This window comes from Eurytemora carolleeae, unplaced genomic scaffold (assembly GCF_000591075.1).
Source record: "Eurytemora carolleeae unplaced genomic scaffold, Eaff_2.0 scaffold373, whole genome shotgun sequence".
NCBI classification, from domain to species: Eukaryota; Metazoa; Arthropoda; class Copepoda; order Calanoida; family Temoridae; genus Eurytemora; species Eurytemora carolleeae.
The window spans coordinates 178343-197822 of record NW_019396273.1 but is presented as its reverse complement, the minus strand read 5'-3'; the positions used below and the strand labels follow the sequence as shown (position 1 = coordinate 197822).

At 33.2% G+C, this 19480-nt stretch overlaps 1 protein-coding gene across 2 annotated transcripts; it reads left to right on the top strand.

Moving 5' to 3' along the window:
* Window positions 1-384: 384 nt before the first annotated feature.
* Window positions 385-18783, top strand: LOC111699899 (Niemann-Pick C1 protein). 2 transcript variants are annotated; one of them, XM_023470657.1, is made up of 19 exons: window positions 386-586; window positions 1415-1508; window positions 2282-2463; window positions 2875-2994; window positions 3453-3521; window positions 4023-4086; window positions 4745-4886; window positions 6193-6267; window positions 6461-6564; window positions 7617-7689; window positions 8879-8951; window positions 9511-9626; window positions 10365-10442; window positions 12330-12409; window positions 14206-14277; window positions 14627-14696; window positions 15640-15661; window positions 17620-17698; window positions 18590-18783. In XM_023470657.1, exons 1-19 carry the CDS (start codon window positions 492-494, stop codon window positions 18605-18607), a joined length of 1626 nt encoding a protein of 541 aa, XP_023326425.1. In that variant the 5' UTR covers window positions 386-491; the 3' UTR covers window positions 18608-18783. The 2 variants fall into 2 exon arrangements, with proteins under 2 accessions (XP_023326426.1, XP_023326425.1); XM_023470658.1 differs by lacking the exons at window positions 14627-14696; window positions 15640-15661; window positions 17620-17698; window positions 18590-18783 and having other exon boundaries at window positions 385-586; window positions 9525-9626.
* The last annotated feature ends 697 nt before the right edge of the window (window positions 18784-19480 follow it).

The window sequence follows — 19480 nt, the reverse complement described above, 5'->3', positions numbered from 1 at the left end:
GACATCACCACGAAACTGGGAGTCATCCGGGACACAACCACGTTCATAAGAGTCTGCATTGACCTCACCACAGGTGCTTCCTTGGAAGTTGGGATGGTTTCATTTTCTTTTAATTTTGTTCTGCTCTTTCTCACCCTTTTCCTCCTTTTTCTCCTCCTGTTCGGCATCCTGGAAATAGACTGGGGGCAGGGAGGGAGTCCAGAGTTCCTCAAATAGTAATCACCTTTTCTAAAAATGTTTATTTCTAAAAATGTTTATTTCTAAAAATGTTTATTTCTAAAAATGTTTATTTCTAAAAATGTTTATTTCTAAAAATGTTTGTTTCTTCGCATTCACATTTATCACTAGAAATAAAGGGTCGCTGGAAACTACGTCATACAATCCAATTCTGGAATATATGGTGTTCCATTAAACATGAAATCATAGAAATCTTCTTTGAACTTTGATTTGATCTCAAAATTCATCTTTATCTATTCTCCAGACTACTGCAGATGATCAGAAAAGCTGGAGTCTCCATCACCGTGACGTCTGTAACTGATCTTTTTGCTTTCTTCACGGGATCACTTACATTACTCCCCTGTGTCAGGTAGTACAGGGGTTCCTTTACGTTACTACCCTGTGTCAGGTACAGGATGTCCCTTACATTACTACCCTGTGTCAGGTACAGGGTGTCCCTTACATTACTTCCCTGTGTCAGCTACAGGGTGTCCTTTACGTTACTACCCTGTGTCAGGTACAGGGTGTCCTTTACGTTACTACCCTGTGTCAGGTACAGGATGTCCCTTACATTACTACCCTGTGTCAGGTACAGGGTGTCCCTTACATTACTCCCCTGTGTCAGGTACAGGATGTTCCTTAGATTACTACCCTGTGTCAGGTACAGGGTGTCCTTTACGTTACTCCCCTGTGTCAGGTACAGGGTGTCCTTTACATTACTCCCCTGTGTCAGGTAATACAGGGGTTCCTTTACGTTACTCCTCTGTATCAGGTAATACAGGGTGTCCCTTACATTACTCCCCTGTTTCAGGTAATATAGGGTGTCCCTTACATTACTCCCCTGTGTCAGGTACAGGGTGTCCCTTACATTACTCCCCTGTGTCAGGTACAGGATGTCCCTTACATTACTCCCCTGTGTCAGGTAATACAGGGTGTCTCTAACACTACTCTTTGTGTCAGGTACAATGTGTTTGATTTTGTGTTTTTTCAAAGATTACTTTTTTATCTCTTTTTAAATTTCTTCACTTTTACAATCGTGTTGTTACCACTTAAAAAAGAAATAAGAGATACGAGATTTAAGATTAATATGCCGACTCATACAGCGTTCGCGGAATCCGGTTTATTAGACTATTATTCTCATTTAAAATTTTTAAAAATCAGTTTGAAATTTTTAAAATTTACTTAGCTTTTCTTTCAGATCATTCTCAATAGTGTCTGCAATAGGAGTTCTTTTCTTGTACTTTCTCTCCAGTACTTTTCTTATAGCTTGTATCAGCATTGAAACCTCAAAGGTAATTTCTTTATTTTCCGCCTTTTGTTATTAGGGTTGTTCATCGTTTTTGAAAACGATCGTTAAACGAACGTTTTTTGTTTCTTTTTTCGATCGTTTTTGAATTCGTTTTCGGAAAAAAAGGACCGTTTTAAAAACGACCCACTCGTTTTAAACTTAGAAAACGAATAACGATTATATTTTAAAAAAACATCGTTAACGAAACGACGAGGCTACGAGCTTTATAAAAACAATCATATTGAAAAACGACTGTTTTTAAAAGACTAACTTTTAAAAAACTATCGTTTTTAAAAACTTTTTATAACGAAACGATCGTTTTTTAAAAAAGTGCAAACGTTAACATCCCTATTTGTAACTAACGTTATCTACCTTTGATTTACCCAACAGAGGGACGTTAAATTAAAACATCCGTAGCGCAGTTAGGGATATTAGAAGGCAAAATTGGCCGATTGAACACGTGGTTGATATATGAGTTTTTGTATAACTTGGACACAGACATCAGATAGAACTAATATGGGTCCTAAACATTTTAGGCTCTAACCTATACCCCCTTTCATTTCCCTTTAAGTAAAATTTTTAATATTCCTTAAAAGTAGTATTTTATTTTATCGTCTTTTGAGATGAAAATGCGATAATTTTTTCTCGAATACTTTGCAGATCAATCCTAATAAAAATAAATCCACCCAAGTGAAACAATCAATTCTAATCAAAATAATGAATATTGATAATGAAAGAAATTAATTATTGCAAAATTTCTACAGTTCTGAGTTCTAGGAGGAAGAGAAGAAGGAGGAAAGGCAGTGTTGTTGTTTGAGTCCTGCTCCTGGTTCTACTGACAACTGTACTGCAAGTGGTTCTACTGACATCTGTACTGCTAGTGGTTCTACAGACAACTGTACTGCTAGTGGTTCTACTCAAGATTCTACTGAAGATTCTACGGAGAGCTGTAGCTTCAGGGAGATACCAAATCACCGATTATCATAAGTCGTCTTTGATTTATACACGGCATTTATTTGATAACAAAAAAATCTTATACTCCGAATATTGAGATATCTGAAAAAGGTTTGTTTTTTCCCAAAAATGTAATCTCAACTGAATGATACGTATTTTGCTACATATTTCCCCTTTTGAAATGTTTAACAAATTTAAATAAATACAGATCACCTTATATCATAAATTGGATCAGCTCTAAATTTGGACGCCAAAAAAGTTAGATAGGTTTTTTTGAAATTTATTTCAAATGTTACAATTTTTCATTCTCTGTTTATTCACAAAAACTTTGACACCCTGGAGACATTCAAAAATCATTGTTGAATGCAATTTATTTTCTCAAATTATTTTCATGTTTATTGGATCTCCCTGTATAGTTTGGATATGAGGAGTGAGGTTGGATACCTCCTCACTGAGAGTATTATCTTCAAGCTGGCGGTTATCTGCTTAGCTGGAGGGGTTTTAGGGGTCAGTGTTTGGGGGTCAACCATGCTCAGGTCAGTGTTTGGGGGTCAACCATGCTCAGGTCAGTGTTTGGGGGTCAACCATGCTCAGGTCAGTGTTTGGGGGTCAACTATACTCAGGTCAAAATTACAAATGTTTTGATTATTTTGAAAAAAAGCATATTATATTATATTTTTTCTTTTCTATTCTATTCTATTCTATTCTTTTCTATTCTATTCTATTCTATTCTATTCTACTATATTCTATTCTATTCTATTCTATTATACTACAGTTGTCGACGTATCATTAAAGACGACTTTCGATTTCAATTTTTGATTTCTACCAAGCTTTCAAACAGCATAGATACACATAAACATGAAAACAAAGAGAAGCTGTCAATTAACAGCCTCCCTTTGTTTACTTGTCAACTTGTAAGCTTGTTATAAATCAAATATTAAATAGAAAATTCGTCTTGATTGTATTGATATTAACGCCGAACAATGTATCCTAGGGATGATTTTGACCCAGGTGTATTTATCCCCAAGGACTCCTATCTAGGATTGTTCTACGAGGCTGAAAGGAAAAGATTAAACAGGGCAATGTATATCGTCAAATTGTATCCAGGACCGAGTTCAAGGAATTGAAAAAAGGTTGCGGAACTATCAACCTACCGGTCCGTGAAACTTTATTTCTCAAATGCTTACTGGCTCGATCCTGAACCTTAAAATTTGAATCAATGGCTCAGGATTTGAGCCTGTTAATACTTATAAAGAAGTTTGAAACAGCTTTACCTAGTTCAGCAACTTACCTCTCCACATCTCTTAATTCGGTCCCAGATATCTATGGTCTTTCAGTTCTGGAACTTTTTTCATGATAACTTTAAAGCTTTCAAAATGTAAAGTTCTGTAAAATTAAAATTTAAAATTCTGTCTTGCTTGGTTTAAATTTAGTCATTGAGATCTTAAAAGAAATCTATCCTACAGCTTTTCAATGCAATTCTGTGTATCCGTCCAATCTGTCTGTCTGTCTGTTTGTCTGTCTAATCTGTCTGTCTGTCTGTCTGTGTAATCTGAACTGACAGGGAATATTTTCCTGAGGTTGGGGATACAGTGGTTCTATACTTTGCTAACGTTAATCATACACAGGTATTCTTTTCATTATCATTCTTGGGGTCATTATTCTCGTGATCGTCATTGTCATGATTATCATTCTCATGATTATCATTCTTGGGGTCATTATTCTCGTGATCGTCATTGTCATGACTCATGATTATCATTCTCATGATTATCATTCTCATGATTATCATTCTCATGATTATCATTCTCATGATTATCATTCTCCATTCTCATGATTATCATTCTCATGATTATCATTCTCATGATTATCATTCTCATGATTATCATTCTCAAGATTATCATTCTCATGATTATCATTATCATTCTCATGATTATCATTCTCATGATTATCATTCTCATGATTATTATTCTCGTGATCGTCATTGTCAAGAATATCATTCTCATGATTATCAATTTCATGATTATCATTCTCAGGATTACCAATCTCATGATTATCATTCTCAGGATTATCATTCTCATGATTATCATTCTCAGGATTATCATTCTCATGATTATCATTCTCATGACTATCATTCTCATGATCATCATTCTCCAGATCATCATTATAAACAATCATAATTCTCATTTCATAATCTTTGAAGAATGCAATAGTTTCAAAATCTTTTAAAGCATTTTGCTGAATATTTAATTTAAAATTTTGATTTTAATAATAGAAATTTTGTTTCAGGAATTTGTTAGAATCCGTAATCTGCTCCTAACTCTAGAGAAGGAGAAACACATTGCTTTCCTTGATAATTGGACTGAGGACTTCATGAGTTACCTTAATCATTATGTTTTCAAGAAATCCGGAACTACATTTATAGACACAGGCTTGTACTGTACACTGTACTGAAAATCTGAACTGTAAACTAGATAATCAAAAATCTTAACTAGAGAACTACAATTCTGAACTAGAGAACTAAAAATATGAACTAGAGAACTAAAAATATGAATTAGAGAACTAAAACAATTGTATTTGATTTGAAAACCAATTATCGGCAGCAAATGTCAGAAATGCTTTGCCTGCAAAGGGCTGGGTGTCGTTCCTGGGGAACGCTTGTTCTTTTAACTGGAACGAACGGAAAGGAAAGAGCAGAAAGGAACGAATGGAAAGGAATGAACAGAAAGGAACAAATGGAAAGGAACGAACGGAAAGGAACGAAGGGAAAAGAACGAACAGATAGGAATGAACGGAAAGGAAGGAACGAAAAGGAAGGAACGGAAAGGAGCGAACGGAAAGGAAGGAACGGAAAGGAACAAATGACAAGGAGCGAACGGAAAGGAACGAAAAGAAAAGAATGAACAGAAAGGAAGGAACGGAAAGGAATGAACGGAAAGGAAAAAACGGCAAGGAGCGAACGGAAAGGAACGAAAAGAAAAGAATGAACAGAAAGGAAGGAACGGAAAGGAATGAACGGAAAGGAAGGAACGGAAAGGAAGGAACGGAAAGAAAGGAACGGAAAGGAAGAAACGGAAAGGAAAGAACAGAAAGGAACGAATAGATTGGAATAAACAGACAGAGAACAAATGGAAAGGAACGAACGGAAAGAAACAAACGAATTATAAAAAGTAGGAACACGCCCACCGCAGCCCAGCCATAACTGCATTGTAACAAACCACGGCTATACCAAAGAAAAAATGACACATTTAGATGTCTTACAGATCTCAAATCTATATGATAAAAGAAGACATTCATATATATATATATGTTAAGTTGCCTATTGCTGGCCAAACGGCTGGACCGATTGGGCTGACATTTTTTGTGGACTCTCATGGTGGCCGGTGGTGTTATAGGCTAAAAAAAATCCAAATTTTTTCTTAAACATTTTTTTTCACATTTTTTTTTCAAATTTTTTTCCATGGGCAACGCCAGGCCCTTCAGCTAGCACTAAATAAAACAATATTGGCAATTTTGCATTAAATTCTAAACTTTTAATCCCTTTCATCCTTTAATCCTGATGATCCATTATATTTCACAGTTTGACTATCTAACATAATTTATACTTTGAAATATTTAATGTCTACACCATCAGGTTACAAAATTTCTAGGACGAGACAAATTTGAGTTTATAGGGAGTATAATTTCTGAGTTAAGCTATATTTTTTACCTGAAGTACAAGTACAGGATGAACCTAGAGTCCTATGACAAGTTGTTGAAAAATGGAACCTTCTTCCAGGAGAAACTTATCCAGTTCCTTTACTCTATCAAAGGAACGTTTTTTTAATGTTTGGAAAAATCCGAGCTATTCCCGCGTTTATTCTTTAACACTTGGTAAGCTCACGACTCTTCTCTCGGCGATGTGTATGAAGGGCTCATTTCTTAGTTACCATTTTTAATGTTAATTGTAGTTAGTTTCAAATTTAATTGAAAACCAAAAATATATAAAGAAAACACACCATCCAGGCTCCCCACGCAGAAGTGTTTTCAAAAATTTTGACACAATGGATGTCAGCTGTGGTGGTTCAGATACAGTCTTGTTCAGTAACCTCAGATATAGACATGTTCAGGTAGCATTTGATCTTTAAAATAGACATGTTCAGTAACCTCAGATATAGACATGTTCAGGTAGAATTTAGTCTTAAATACAGTCATGTTCAGTAACCTCAGACATAGACACGTTCAGTAACCTCTGATATAGACATGTTCAGGTAGACTCTAATCTTTAAAATAAACGTGTACAGTAACCTCAGATATAGAAATATTCAGGTAGCATTTAATCTTAAATATAGTCACGTTTAGTAACCTCAGATACAGATATGTTCAGTAATCTCAGTTAAAGCCATGTCTATGTAGCATTTAATCTTTAAAATAGACATGTTCAGTAAGACAGATACTGAAGATATTGACTAAAGTATTATTGAGAAACTTGGAGTTCTTAATTGAGTTGTATCTTGTAAAACAGATACTTGAGAATACAGATAGAGTCGTATCCGGTTTGATATTGACTAAAGTATTATTGAGAAACCTGGAGTTCTTGATTAAGTTGTATCTTGTAAGACAGATACTTGAGAATACAGATAGAGTCGTATCCGGTCTGATATTGACTAAAGTATAATTATTGAGACGCCTGGAGTCCTTGATTGAGCTGTATCTTGTGAGACAGATACTTGAGAATACAGATAGAGTCGTATCCGGTCTGATATTGACTAAAGTATAATTATTGAGAAGCCTGGAGTTCTTGATTGAGTTGTATCTTGTAAGACAGATACCTAAGGATACGAAAGGTAATACCTGGATTGGTACTGATCTAAAAGTATTTATTGGAGTAGGGAATTTACTAAATATCTATAAAAACTGAAACCATTCGATCGTCGTCATGAATATCAATACAATGAAGACAACTTTCGATTACAATTTTTTATTTCTATCAAGCTTTCAATCAGTATGAAAACAAAGAGAAGCTGCCATTGAACAGCTTCACTTTGATTTCTCGAAAGCTTGTTATTTGAACCAAGCTTGTTCGCAATAAAATATTTAAAAGAAAAGTTGAAAAGTTGCTGTATTGATATAAACCCCAACCACTGTGAAAAACGATTTTTATTCAATTCTTTCTTTCCAGTTAGGAGACTCTGAGGAAAGAATGAAAGCAATGATGGCAGTTAAAGATCTCATTAATGCATCAAATATTCAAGGTTTTACAATCGTAAAAACATTTTTGAAAAAATATCCATGTTAACTAAGTTATTGACAGGTTACGTGTTATAATGTCACGTGACTATATGTTATGTGCAGGTCACGTGATTACCATGCCATGTAACTATATGTTATATACCATATTACAGTTTTACCACGTCACCACATTACATAACTATATGTTATTACCATATCACAGTTCTACCCCGCGTCCCACATTACATAACTATATGTTATGAACAAGCCACAATGACGACGACTTTTTTATTTAAGAAGATTTTTACGAACTACAAGTTTACAAATAATTAAAGAGAAGCTTTTTTAATTGATAGGTTCTCCTGACTTCAATGTTTATATGTATCCATGCTGTTTAACAGCTTGATTTAAATCAAATTTGAAATCAAAAGTCGTCTTTATTGTATTGGTATAATCGCCTAACACTGTATGTCACGTGACATTTGTTATGCACAGGTCAATTGTTTACCACATCAAGTAACTATAGGGTATGTATGCATAGGTCACGTGTTTACTATGAGATACGTAATTATATGTTATGTACAGGTCACATGTTTACCATGTCACGTATCTATATGTTATGTACAGGTCACAAGTTTACCATGTTACTTAACTATATGTAATGTACAGGTCACATGTTTACCATGTTACTTAACTATATGTAATGTACAGGTCACATGTTTACCATGTTACTTAACTATATGTTATGTACATGTCACATGTTTACCATGTTACTTAACTATATATTATGTACAGGTTACATGTTTACCATGTTACTTAGCTATGTTATGTACAGGTCACATGTTTACCATGTTACTTAACTATATGTAATGCACAGGTCACATGTTTACCATGTTACTTAACTATATGTTATGTACATTTCACATGTTTACCGTGTTACTTAACTATGTTATGTACAGGTCACATGTTTACCATGTTACTTAACTATATATTATGCACAGGTCATATGTTTACCATGTTACTTAACTATATGTTATGCACAGGTCACATGTTTACCATGTTACTTAACTATATGTTATGTACATTTCACATGTTTACCATGTTACTTAACTATATGTTATGTACAGGTTACATATTTACCATGTTACTTAACTACATGTTATGTACAGGTTACATGTTTACCATCTCACATAAATAAACTACTATATAAAGGTCACGTGTTTACCATGTCACGTGATTATGCAAATCTGGAGACGGAGCAAGTGGTGAAAGCAGAGATATTCAGGAACTCACATTATTTCTAAATATTGATTCATTGCAATACATGCAAGGAAGTTCCCTAAAGGAGTGACGCGCGCTTGCTACGTAGAATTACATGAAAGAGAGATATGTGTATTTTAAAGGATTAGGTTAGGTTAAGACACATTCTAGCTGGGCTGAGTGCTGCGGCAAGGATAGGCTAGTGGGGCGAGTGCGACGGCTAGAACAGACTCAGTCTCTGTCTTAAAATTCAACGCAGTATGTGCGAAACTTCTATGCGCTTCTGCCTAAATTCAAGGGTGGGCAAATTTTGACTACAGAATACGCCAAATTCTGTAATACACAATGAACTCCGTTTCGATGGGTAAAAACTGGTTTACCGGTCATTTACATTCAATCTAATTAGACTTTTGTCGAAACAAAAATTTACAGTTTCGATATGAGGGGGTAAAGGTTTAAAAAATGAAAGGAAAGAAAGAGAAAACTTACATTTATTTCTTCACTTTAGGTCGTGTACATACTGAGCAACATTTATAAGTTACAAGAGTAGTTTTTGTGTTTTGATGTAAGTATAATTTGAGTAGAAACATGACATTAGTGTTCCTCTGTGTTCTCATCATCTCCCTGTTCCTGCTGGCAGACCTCATCACCTCGTTCCTAGTCGTCTTCACTGTCATACTCACCCTTGTCAATATCATGGGTAGGAACTTATACGTTTCATTTATGGATTTGTCATTTTCTGTTGTGCGCAAATGCCCCGTAAAATTCCAAAACAATGAGAGGGGATTGAATTTTGTAGATCCAGAAAAATAATTAAATTAGTATTTATTTAGGTTAGGCCAGGCAAGGGGGCTGAGCGCTGCGGCCACATGTCTTACATTTAAGACCTCACCAGCTGCTAGTCTCTACGCAGGCATCCCACAGATATCATTTCTCTGGATCTACAAAATTCAATCCCCCTCTCTCTGTTTTGGAATTTGCGCACAACAGAAAATGGCAAATGCCTTTCATTTTCTGATTGATACTAGCGCATCTAGCGAAAAAAATAATGCTCATTTTAAATCATTGAGTAAAAGAAACTTTCAAACTGTACTTTCAAATCCAACTTTAAATCCAATATGCTTTTGCGTTATTCAAATTCATATTCTTAAATTCTATCTACAGGCTGTCCCACGAAACATGAATAGTTTAAATTGTCTTCTTACATAATTATCTATGTTGTTTGAAAATTAAAGAGAATGATGAAAAATATTGTATGCCAATTATATTATTGTAAAATTGATTTCAAAGTAAAATATATTTGAGTAAAAGATGTTTTTAACTAAATAACAAAAAGTCTTTAATATCCAATATAATATAAGGAAGAAGACATTCAAAACTATTCAACAACTGTCATGTTTTGTGGGACACTCTGTATTCTGCATTTTTTTATTTTTAGGATTTATGCATTTTCTGGGACTAACTCTAACCGGGTTTACTTGTTTAATGCTCATACTCTCATGTGGACTCTCAATAGGTATTATTTTATCCAAAATGTTATACTTCAATAATTAAATATTACATTTTCTAAAAGCCGTCTGAACCAATATATAACGCTGCTTTTACATGTAGTCAATGACTTATGCATTTCTACTGAAGGAAAGCAATGTAGAAATGATCAGAATTAAAGAAAAATTGGGTTCAATTGTTAAAGCGGGGTAGTTCAAAGTGGTAACTCTCAAATCCAACCATAATTATGCATCGTAGATTTAGCGTTTTTTTTTTGGGGGGGGGGATAGACAAACTACGACATATTAAACACTTTGTTGTTAAAGTTTGCGAAAACTTTCAGAACGTTCATAATTTCCGAATAGATTATTAATTACAATTGGTGGCAACAGAGAAATGTACAAAGAGAATAGAATATATATTAGAGAGGAATTTACTAGAAAAAAGTGTAAAACGGCCATTTTGTTGTACTGTTTCTATACTGCAGGTGTATTTTACATATTTATGCTATACAACCTTTTGGGCCCTGGAATATCATTTTAAAGAAAAACTAAATTAATGTTAAAAGAAATCCGAATTATGAAATAGGCTGGTTTCATAATTGACCAATGATCATTTCAAATAGACTCTATGCCTTTCACTTTAAAAACGATGATTATAAATCAAATGATGTTTTTTATTCACCAAATTCGTTATAAAGTTTATTTAACAGCTTTAAAAAAATCAAAATTGAAATGAATAGTCTAGGGAACATACTGTATGAATGTACTCTACTGCATATCATTTGTGAACATTTACATGATTTGTACACTTTGAACTCCCTTTCAGGCTGAAAGGGACTAAAAAAATTCATACCGAGAGATTCTCTAAATTCCCCTCTAATATATATTCTATTCTCTATGAAAATGTACCAGTCATACACGACGTCACAAGTGTCAAATATAAAGGGAAAACGAAATTTTCTCCTATTAGTTGACATGTTTTCCAAGATTAAATAAAAAAGTGTAAAAACAGAAAATACATATCATAAAATTGCACTTATTTTACTGTAAGATAAGCACTTTATTCTAAATTAACACTATTTTTAATAATTTTGTCTGGCGCATAAAACTGTTGACGCAATTTTCTTGTTTTACTAAGTACAACGTATGCAGTCAAAACATAAACAAACAAAATGTGAACATAGCAGACGAAACTCTTACAAATTACAGCTTTCTCAGTAGGTATCACTATACTAAATCAAAGAATTATTTAAAAAGACGATATCGAATTCGTCACTGAATTCCCATGTTTATTACTTCGGACACCCTGTATTTGATAATTTCTAACTGTGGAGGTTTAGTGATTACAAAAAATATGTTCTTTTTAATCACAAAAACTCGGGCCAAAATTTGAATTAGGGGGTTCCGGGTTTAAACTACCCCTTCTCTCGGAAATAACCAAAAAGTTAAATAACTTCGTAATTCCCTTTCATGGAAAACATTTTGGAAATAAAACCAATTGATTTTGACTCAACAGAATAGCATAAAAAAGGAAAAGAGTTGTAATTTTAAAAAATCCCTCAGTCTGAAATAGAGGAAACCTCAATTTATGCTAAATAACGTTTTGAATTTGTTCTTATCATATTAACGGGTTAGTCTGCGTAATTTCAAGTTATTCCCCGTTTAAAGAGTTATACTACCCGTTCACCTAAATAAAAGAAAATTCTAAAATTCCCTGCCTTGCAAAAATCCAATTAAGGGTCACTATTAAGGATTTCAACTTGTTAAGGTTAAGAGAGAAAAACAATAATATCTCCATCATTTTTAGCTCAAACTGTTGTTAATTGGGGGTGCACCTCTTTTAATGGAGGGTGACTTAAAAATGATGCCTCCAGTCCTGTTTAATAAGTCATCAAGCATTGTTTTTGATAAAGATTTTGCTGCTCATGTTGCTCATGGATACATAACCTCCTCAGCTGAGACTAGAAAAGAACGAGTTTTTCAGACAATAAAGGTCAGATTTTCAAACAATAAAGGTTAGATTTTCGAACAATAAAGGTCAGATTTTCAGACAATGTAGGTTAGATTTTCAAACAATAAAGGTCAGATTTTCAGACAATAAAGGTCAGATTTTCAGACAATAAAGGTCAGATTTTCAAACAATAAAGGTCAGATTTTTAAACAGTAAAGGATAGATTTTTAAACAATAAATGTCAGATTTTCAGACAATAAAGGTCAGATTTTCAAACAATATAGGTCAGATTTTCAAACAATAAAGGTCAGATTTTCAGACAATAAAGGTCGGATTTTCAGACAATAAAGGTCAGATTTTCAAACAATAAAGGCCAGATTTTTAAACAATAAAGGTCAGATTTTCAAACAATAAAGGTTAGATTTTCAGACAATATAGGTTAGATTTTCAAACAATAAAGGTCAGATTTTCAGACAGTAAAGGTCAGATTTTCAGACAATAAAGGTCAGATTTTCAAACAATATAGGTCAGATTTTCAAACAATAAAGGCCAGATTTTCAAACAATAAAGGTCAGATTTTCAGACAATATAGGTCAGATTTTCAAACAATAAAGGTCGGATTTTCAAACAATAAAGGTCAGATTTTCAGACAATATAGGTTAGATTTTCAAACAATAAAGGTCAGATTTTCAGACAATAAAGGTCAGATTTTCAGACAATAAAGGTCAGATTTTCAGACAATAAAGGTTAGATTTTTAAACAGTAAAGGATAGATTTTTAAACAATAAATGTCAGATTTTCAGACAATAAAGGTCAGATTTTTAAACAATAAAGGTCAGATTTTCAAACAATAAAGGTCAGATTTTCAAACAATATAGGTCAAATTTTCAAACAATAAAGGTCAGATTTTCAGATAATAAAGGTCGGATTTTCAGACAATAAAGGTCAGATTTTCAAACAATAAAGGTCAGATTTTCAAACAATAAAGGTCAGATTTTCAAACAATAAAGGTCAGATTTTCAAACAATAATTTTATTTCTCTGAGCCTTCAATCTAAATAAGTTTAATAAACCCACAGAAAAAGCTTTGAGTGATAAATCATACAAATACAACAAATAATTCACTCAGGCATTAAAAAACTGTGGCTAGGAACCAACAAACACATATATATAAATATCAATCATACTATAATCAAAACGATGAGCATAAGTATATATAAAAATAGTTACCACAGTGATCCCAGAATTCTGGACACGGCTAAACTTGCAAAACGAATAAACATATACTGATATAAATTATTTACTACTCCGCGAGAAATCTTGCGCCTGCGTAGTCAGTCTGTAAACAGTTCCTAAACTAGTTCTTTCACAATACATTCCGTACAGATCTTCAGGGGGAACTCAGAAATACACAGGGGTGACAAGCAGACTTTATACACGCAGCATGGCTCGCGTAACAAAAGGTCAGATTTTCAGACAATAAAGGTAACATTAAGACAGTAAAGATAGAATTTTTTAACAATAAAAATAACATTTTCAGACAATCAAGGTTTCGGAAATATAATTGTCTCATACAATTTTGGTAAAGGAAGACGACATTTTCACTGCACTGCACAATTGCTGTGTTTCATGTTTAATAGACTACTGAAATATCATAACTTGAGCCTAACAGTCGTCTGCATATAACTCAGTTTTAAGGGTCTCACTGTATTCATTTGTGAAAGATGCATACTTTTACGAATACTGATGAACTGTACCAGCCCGTCTAGTGTACCCAGTGTGTGGTTGACCAAACGTGTTTTATGCAACAGAATAGGGCAGCTGATATATTCTATTTAGGAATGTGGTCCAGCCATCTTTCATGGGGGATTTTCAACTTTTGTTGTCTTCCTTCCACTAGCAGCTTCTCAGGTGTTTTCTCACAAAAGTATTTATACAGTGATAAAAAGAAAGCTGAAGAATAGGAAGACGACATTAAAGCAATACTGAAGTACACATTCGATGTTGTTACAAAGCAAATAGCTTTACTTGTAAGTTATTAAAACCCTTAGTAAGTGAGATGGGTCTGTTTACACTGCACTATTGGTGTGTATCATGCTCATTTGACTATTTAAAGTCATACCTTGACTTAAAAAGTCTACTTGCCTTTCCAAACTTTTTCTGGTTATCACTGTATCAACCCCTCCCACACATAGAACATCATATAATAGTAATGTACTAAATGTTTTTTTTAATGACACTATACTATAAAATTGTTTAGGGATACGTTTGTATGATGATTTTTCAAATCATGACAATGACTGTTTGGTTTGGCCTCTTCAATGGCCTAGGAAATAATAATATTGAATCAAAATTCAAAATGAGCTCATAAGGGGCTCATACACCTGTGAAATAGGAATACGACTGTTCGAATTAAGTTATGATTTTAAATAATCTTTAGACTTATTTCCATTAATAAGTTGTTTTTTTAGCTACATTTTTTAACAAAAACAAAAACAAATAAATTTTCTTAAGCTCGTCTTCCTCTTCCACAATTTTATAGGTCTCACTGCAGTATAATTAAAAAAGGCTAATACCAATACCTTTGCTTTAGTAGAACTATCAGTTTTGTGGGAAAGAAAAAATCGAAAGACGACATTTCTTGATAGTATTGGCTTGCCCTTACAACATGTGCAGAGGCAAACAAAATTCAGTTAAAGGCGAAACAAATGTTGAAAAAGAAAAATGAAGGGGGAGAGGGGGGGTTAATTCAAGTCGCATTGAGATACAGGGTGTCCCACGAAACATGACAATTGGTGAATAGTTTTGAATGTCTTCTTCTTACTGTATTAGATATTAAAGACTTTTCGCACTTCAATTCGTTGAAAAAATCTTTTACTCAAATAAATTTTACTATGAAATAAATTTTTCTATAATATGACTGCCATGTGATATTTTTTATTATTCTCTTTGGTATCAAACAACTTAAAGAAATATGGAAAAAGGCATATGATCCTATTCACCAACCGTCATGTTTCGTTGCGCGTGTTGGATTTTTTGGTAATAATAAGAGAGAAGGGGGGGGGGGGTGGGGTTTAAAAACTGACGGTGAATATGCGAAAAGGGCGTTGCCACCTTTTTTAAATAAAAAAGTACACTGAAGTAAAAGACGTTTACAGAAGTTTTCCTTTCTCTGATTAAATCTGAAACATAAAATATATTTTAATTAAACTTAAGTTTATATATTCCCTTCATGTTCTTTCTTTTCCTAGAATATTATTAGTGTTTTTACAGTGTTATTACCAACCCTTCTCAGGAAAAACAGAATAATATTTTCCATCTAAAGTTTGTAAATGTTAACTCTAAATTAAACAATGAAAAGGGAGTCTTGTATGACGAAAGGGATTTTTTTTTAAAGTGACTGCAAGCGTAATTTCAGGCAACCATCAATGCAAAGATGGCAATTCCTGTTTTACCCTTGAAACCTTTATCTGATCAAAAATGTGGAAGAAAATATCGTTTTTATTTTACATAAAAGTGTTTCATTCTGATAATTTTTCCATTGATTCTTTGAGGCAAAAAATATGCAGAGAAACCTCATCAAATGAAAAGGAACAGTTAGAAACAGAAACACGCATTTCTAATTCATACTTGATCAGATAAAGATGTTGATGGTACCGTAGAAATAACGCTTAAATTGTCCATTTTAAGACGTTTTTTGTGCCTTTTAGATGTTAAATTGCCAAGTGAGTTCGAGTAAAATCTTCCAGACCAAAGTGCAGCGTTTTCATAGCAAAAACTGCTCATTAACAGTGACTGCTTTAATTGTTCAACGAAAATAACAAAACATTTCCTTACAAAACGATTCTTCACTGAATGTTTCCTTACAAAATGTTTCCTTACTGAACGTTTCCTCACAAAACGTTTCCTTACGAAACGTTTCCTTACTGAATTTTTCCTCACAAAACGTTTCCTGTCACAAAACGTTTCCTTACGAAACGTTTCCTTACTGAATTTTTCCTTACAAAACGTTTCCTGTCAGAAAGTGTTTCATTACAAATTTTTTCCTTTAGATAAACCTTTCATAAAAAATACAAATAGTTTGAAAATCTATTGAACATTAAATGTGACTATTTTTGTGGTTGCAATCATAACGAAAACAAACTTAATCATTCTTGAAGAAATCTACCACACTCTCCATGTACATCTGAAAAGGAATGGAATTCACACTCTGTCACGGAGATATGATATCTTCTCGCCTGGCAACTCTGTTTTAGATCCTAATTTTGTTTGCATCGTTGACATTAACACCTACTGCTATTTATGGCTATACTACAAGGGCTTTGGTTTTGCACATAGAACCAACTGCACTGGGGATAAGGAAGACTGGACAATGCTGGTTCTTCCTCTTTAAGAACCGTTACTGCACTGGTATTTCCAACATTTTTTTTGACAAAATCTTGTAAAACTTCACTACCATGGTTGTAAGATGAAATGATTCGATCAATGATAGGAGGGTCGGTACCAATCACCTAAACTTTAATTGCCGGGTTCACAGTTCACTTCTTTTCACACATATTTATCAATTTTTGGTACCCTCGATATTCTCTTTATAAGTTCTGATGATTTCCGTTGTATATCGTGTATTTTTCTTGAAATTTTTGGCGAATTTTCAATATTAAAATATGCTATATTTCATACAAATACACATTTTTGGATACCTTTTGTAAGGAAACGTTTTGAATCGGGAAACGTTTTGTGACAGGAAACGCTTTATGGCAGAAAACGCTTTGTAGAAGGAAACGTTTGGTGGCAGGAACCGTTTTGTATATGAAACGTTCTGTAAGGAAACATTCAGTAAGGAGACAATCAGTATGGAAACATTCAGTAAGGAAACTATCAGTAAGGAAACGTTCAGTAAGAAAACATTCAGTGAGAAAACGTTCAGTAAGGTAACGTTCAGTAAGAAAACGTTCAGTAAGGAAACGTTCAGTAAGGAAACGTTCAGTAAGGTGACGTTCAGTAAGGAAACGTTCAGTAAGGAAACGTTCAGTAAGAAACGTTCAGTGAGAAAAATTATAAATTTTCAAATTGAAATACAAGGATATCTCAGACAAAGCTTAAAGGTAACACCTGTTAACTGGGTCTTATCCCTTTAAAAAAATGCCACTTAGATCACGGCAACCGTTCAAAGGTTCATTTATAAATCTCTTTTTATAAAAATGTTATTTTCCAACACAAAAAATGATGTAAATCTGTTTTGTTTTGTTCCAGTCTCATTGGTCCAGTTTCTGGGGTCAAATCAAAACAAAATGACGTCACACTGACTGGTCCTGTCACCGGAATTCAAGAGGTATTTAAAAATATTGACCATGACATTAAAAAAATATATTTTTACTTTGTGATTTGCTCTTGAAGAATATTATTATCTAAGTAAAAGAGACTGTCAGCGAATCTCCATACAAAGACGGTAAAAGTGCTTAATTCTGTTAATGTTTTTCAGCACAAGTCACTTTTGCAGAGAAACCACAATTGAAAATAATTAGTTTTCAAAATTATAAGCATTGATATATATTTCTTTGCATAGCGTCTCACTTGAAATTACACTTATAGTCCCTTGAAATTGATTTATAGTCCCTTGAAATTACAATTATAGCCCCTTGAAATTACACTTATAGTCCCTTGAAATTACACTTATAGTCCCTTGAAATTACAATTATAGCCCCTTGAAATTAAACTTATAGTCCCTTGACATTGCACTTATAGTCTCTTGACATTGCACTTATAGTCCCTTGACATTGTACTTACAGTACCTTGAAATTTCACCTACAGTCCCTTGAAATTACACTTATAGTCCCTTGAAATTACACTTATAGTCCCTTGAAATTACACTTATAGTACCTTGAAATTACACTTATAGTTCCTTGAAATTACACTTAGCTTATAGTCCCTTGAAGTTTCATGAAAGCCTAACAAGAAATTTTTTCATCTTTTATCCATGTAATCTTAAAAAACATAAAACAAAACTATAGACATTTTTTAGAATAAATCTTTTAAACCTTTTTGTAACACAATGGGACCTATACAACTTTGGAATATGAAGACTACATTTTCATCAATCTTATGTTATAAATTATGTTATAAAGCAAATAGTTTTACAGTTAGCTTAAAAATCAACTTATTGAGTGAAATGGGTCTGTGTTGCTGTGTTTAATTAATTTGTAATAGTTCATTTTTGTTTTAGGGATATACTGTTGACTGACGAGAATATTAAATCGAAATATGTTTTAGAAACAGTTTTATAAATGTTAGGATAATTAATGGATTCAGAAAAAAAGCAGATTTAGGATAATTGATCGCAGAAAAATTGTAAATCTGACTTTTTTTGTGACGATCTTGTTTAAAAATAATTTGTTGTTAGACTTATTTTAGTAAAATATAAATACTTTACGAAACCTCGATATTATTCACAAAAGGTAGAAAATCACGCAACCTCGATAGTTTCCAGCATTCGTGCAAACTAAACATTTGCGTGATTTTTTGACCAACCTTGACCCAGAGACGAAACCACACTTATCGCGTGCGCATCCCACTATTTATCTATCTATCCCTGCTTTTTGTTTACGTAAACGGAGGGAAGATAAATCGGTTTGTAACACGAAGTGCAGAAAAATGCAATTCATACAATGTTGAATAAAATCGAAAGAGAGTAGCTGCAGCGTTTAAGAAAAATACAACGGATTCTTTTAAAAAAACATTGTAAATTTTTACGTTTAAAGCCTTAAAAGATAATTTTTAAGTACAACTTTGAGTTTTTATGAAAAACCTATGATCAGGAAATTAACGCTAGAATTATTTAAATTTAAAGGGGGGTAATCAAAATAAATGTCAAAACTGGCAGAAGCGGAGGTTTAACCAATTATTTTGATTGTAACTAATTTTGTAGTTCTTGCAACAAATTGTATGCTTCGTTTTATTCAGAAACAAACAATAACGTGAATACAATCTATTGTTCAATTTAATTCCGACATTTTTTCTACATCCACAGGGTGTCCCACAAAACATGACAATCGAAAGTTTCTTATTTGATTTGTGATCTATTTAAAGTTATTGTAGTTGTATTTTTTAGTGACCT

Excerpts from the sequence above, each read along its gene's own strand:
- LOC111699899 (XM_023470657.1), top strand. The coding sequence starts at position 492 with ATGATCAGAAAAGCTGGAGTCTCCATCACCGTGACGTCTGTAACTGAT. Across the intron at positions 2,464-2,874 it reads ACGGAGAGCTGTAGCTTCAG|TTTGGATATGAGGAGTGAGG; the intron begins GGAGATACCAAA and ends CTCCCTGTATAG. Across the intron at positions 14,278-14,626 it reads TTCCACTAGCAGCTTCTCAG|GGATACGTTTGTATGATGAT; the intron begins GTGTTTTCTCAC and ends AAAATTGTTTAG.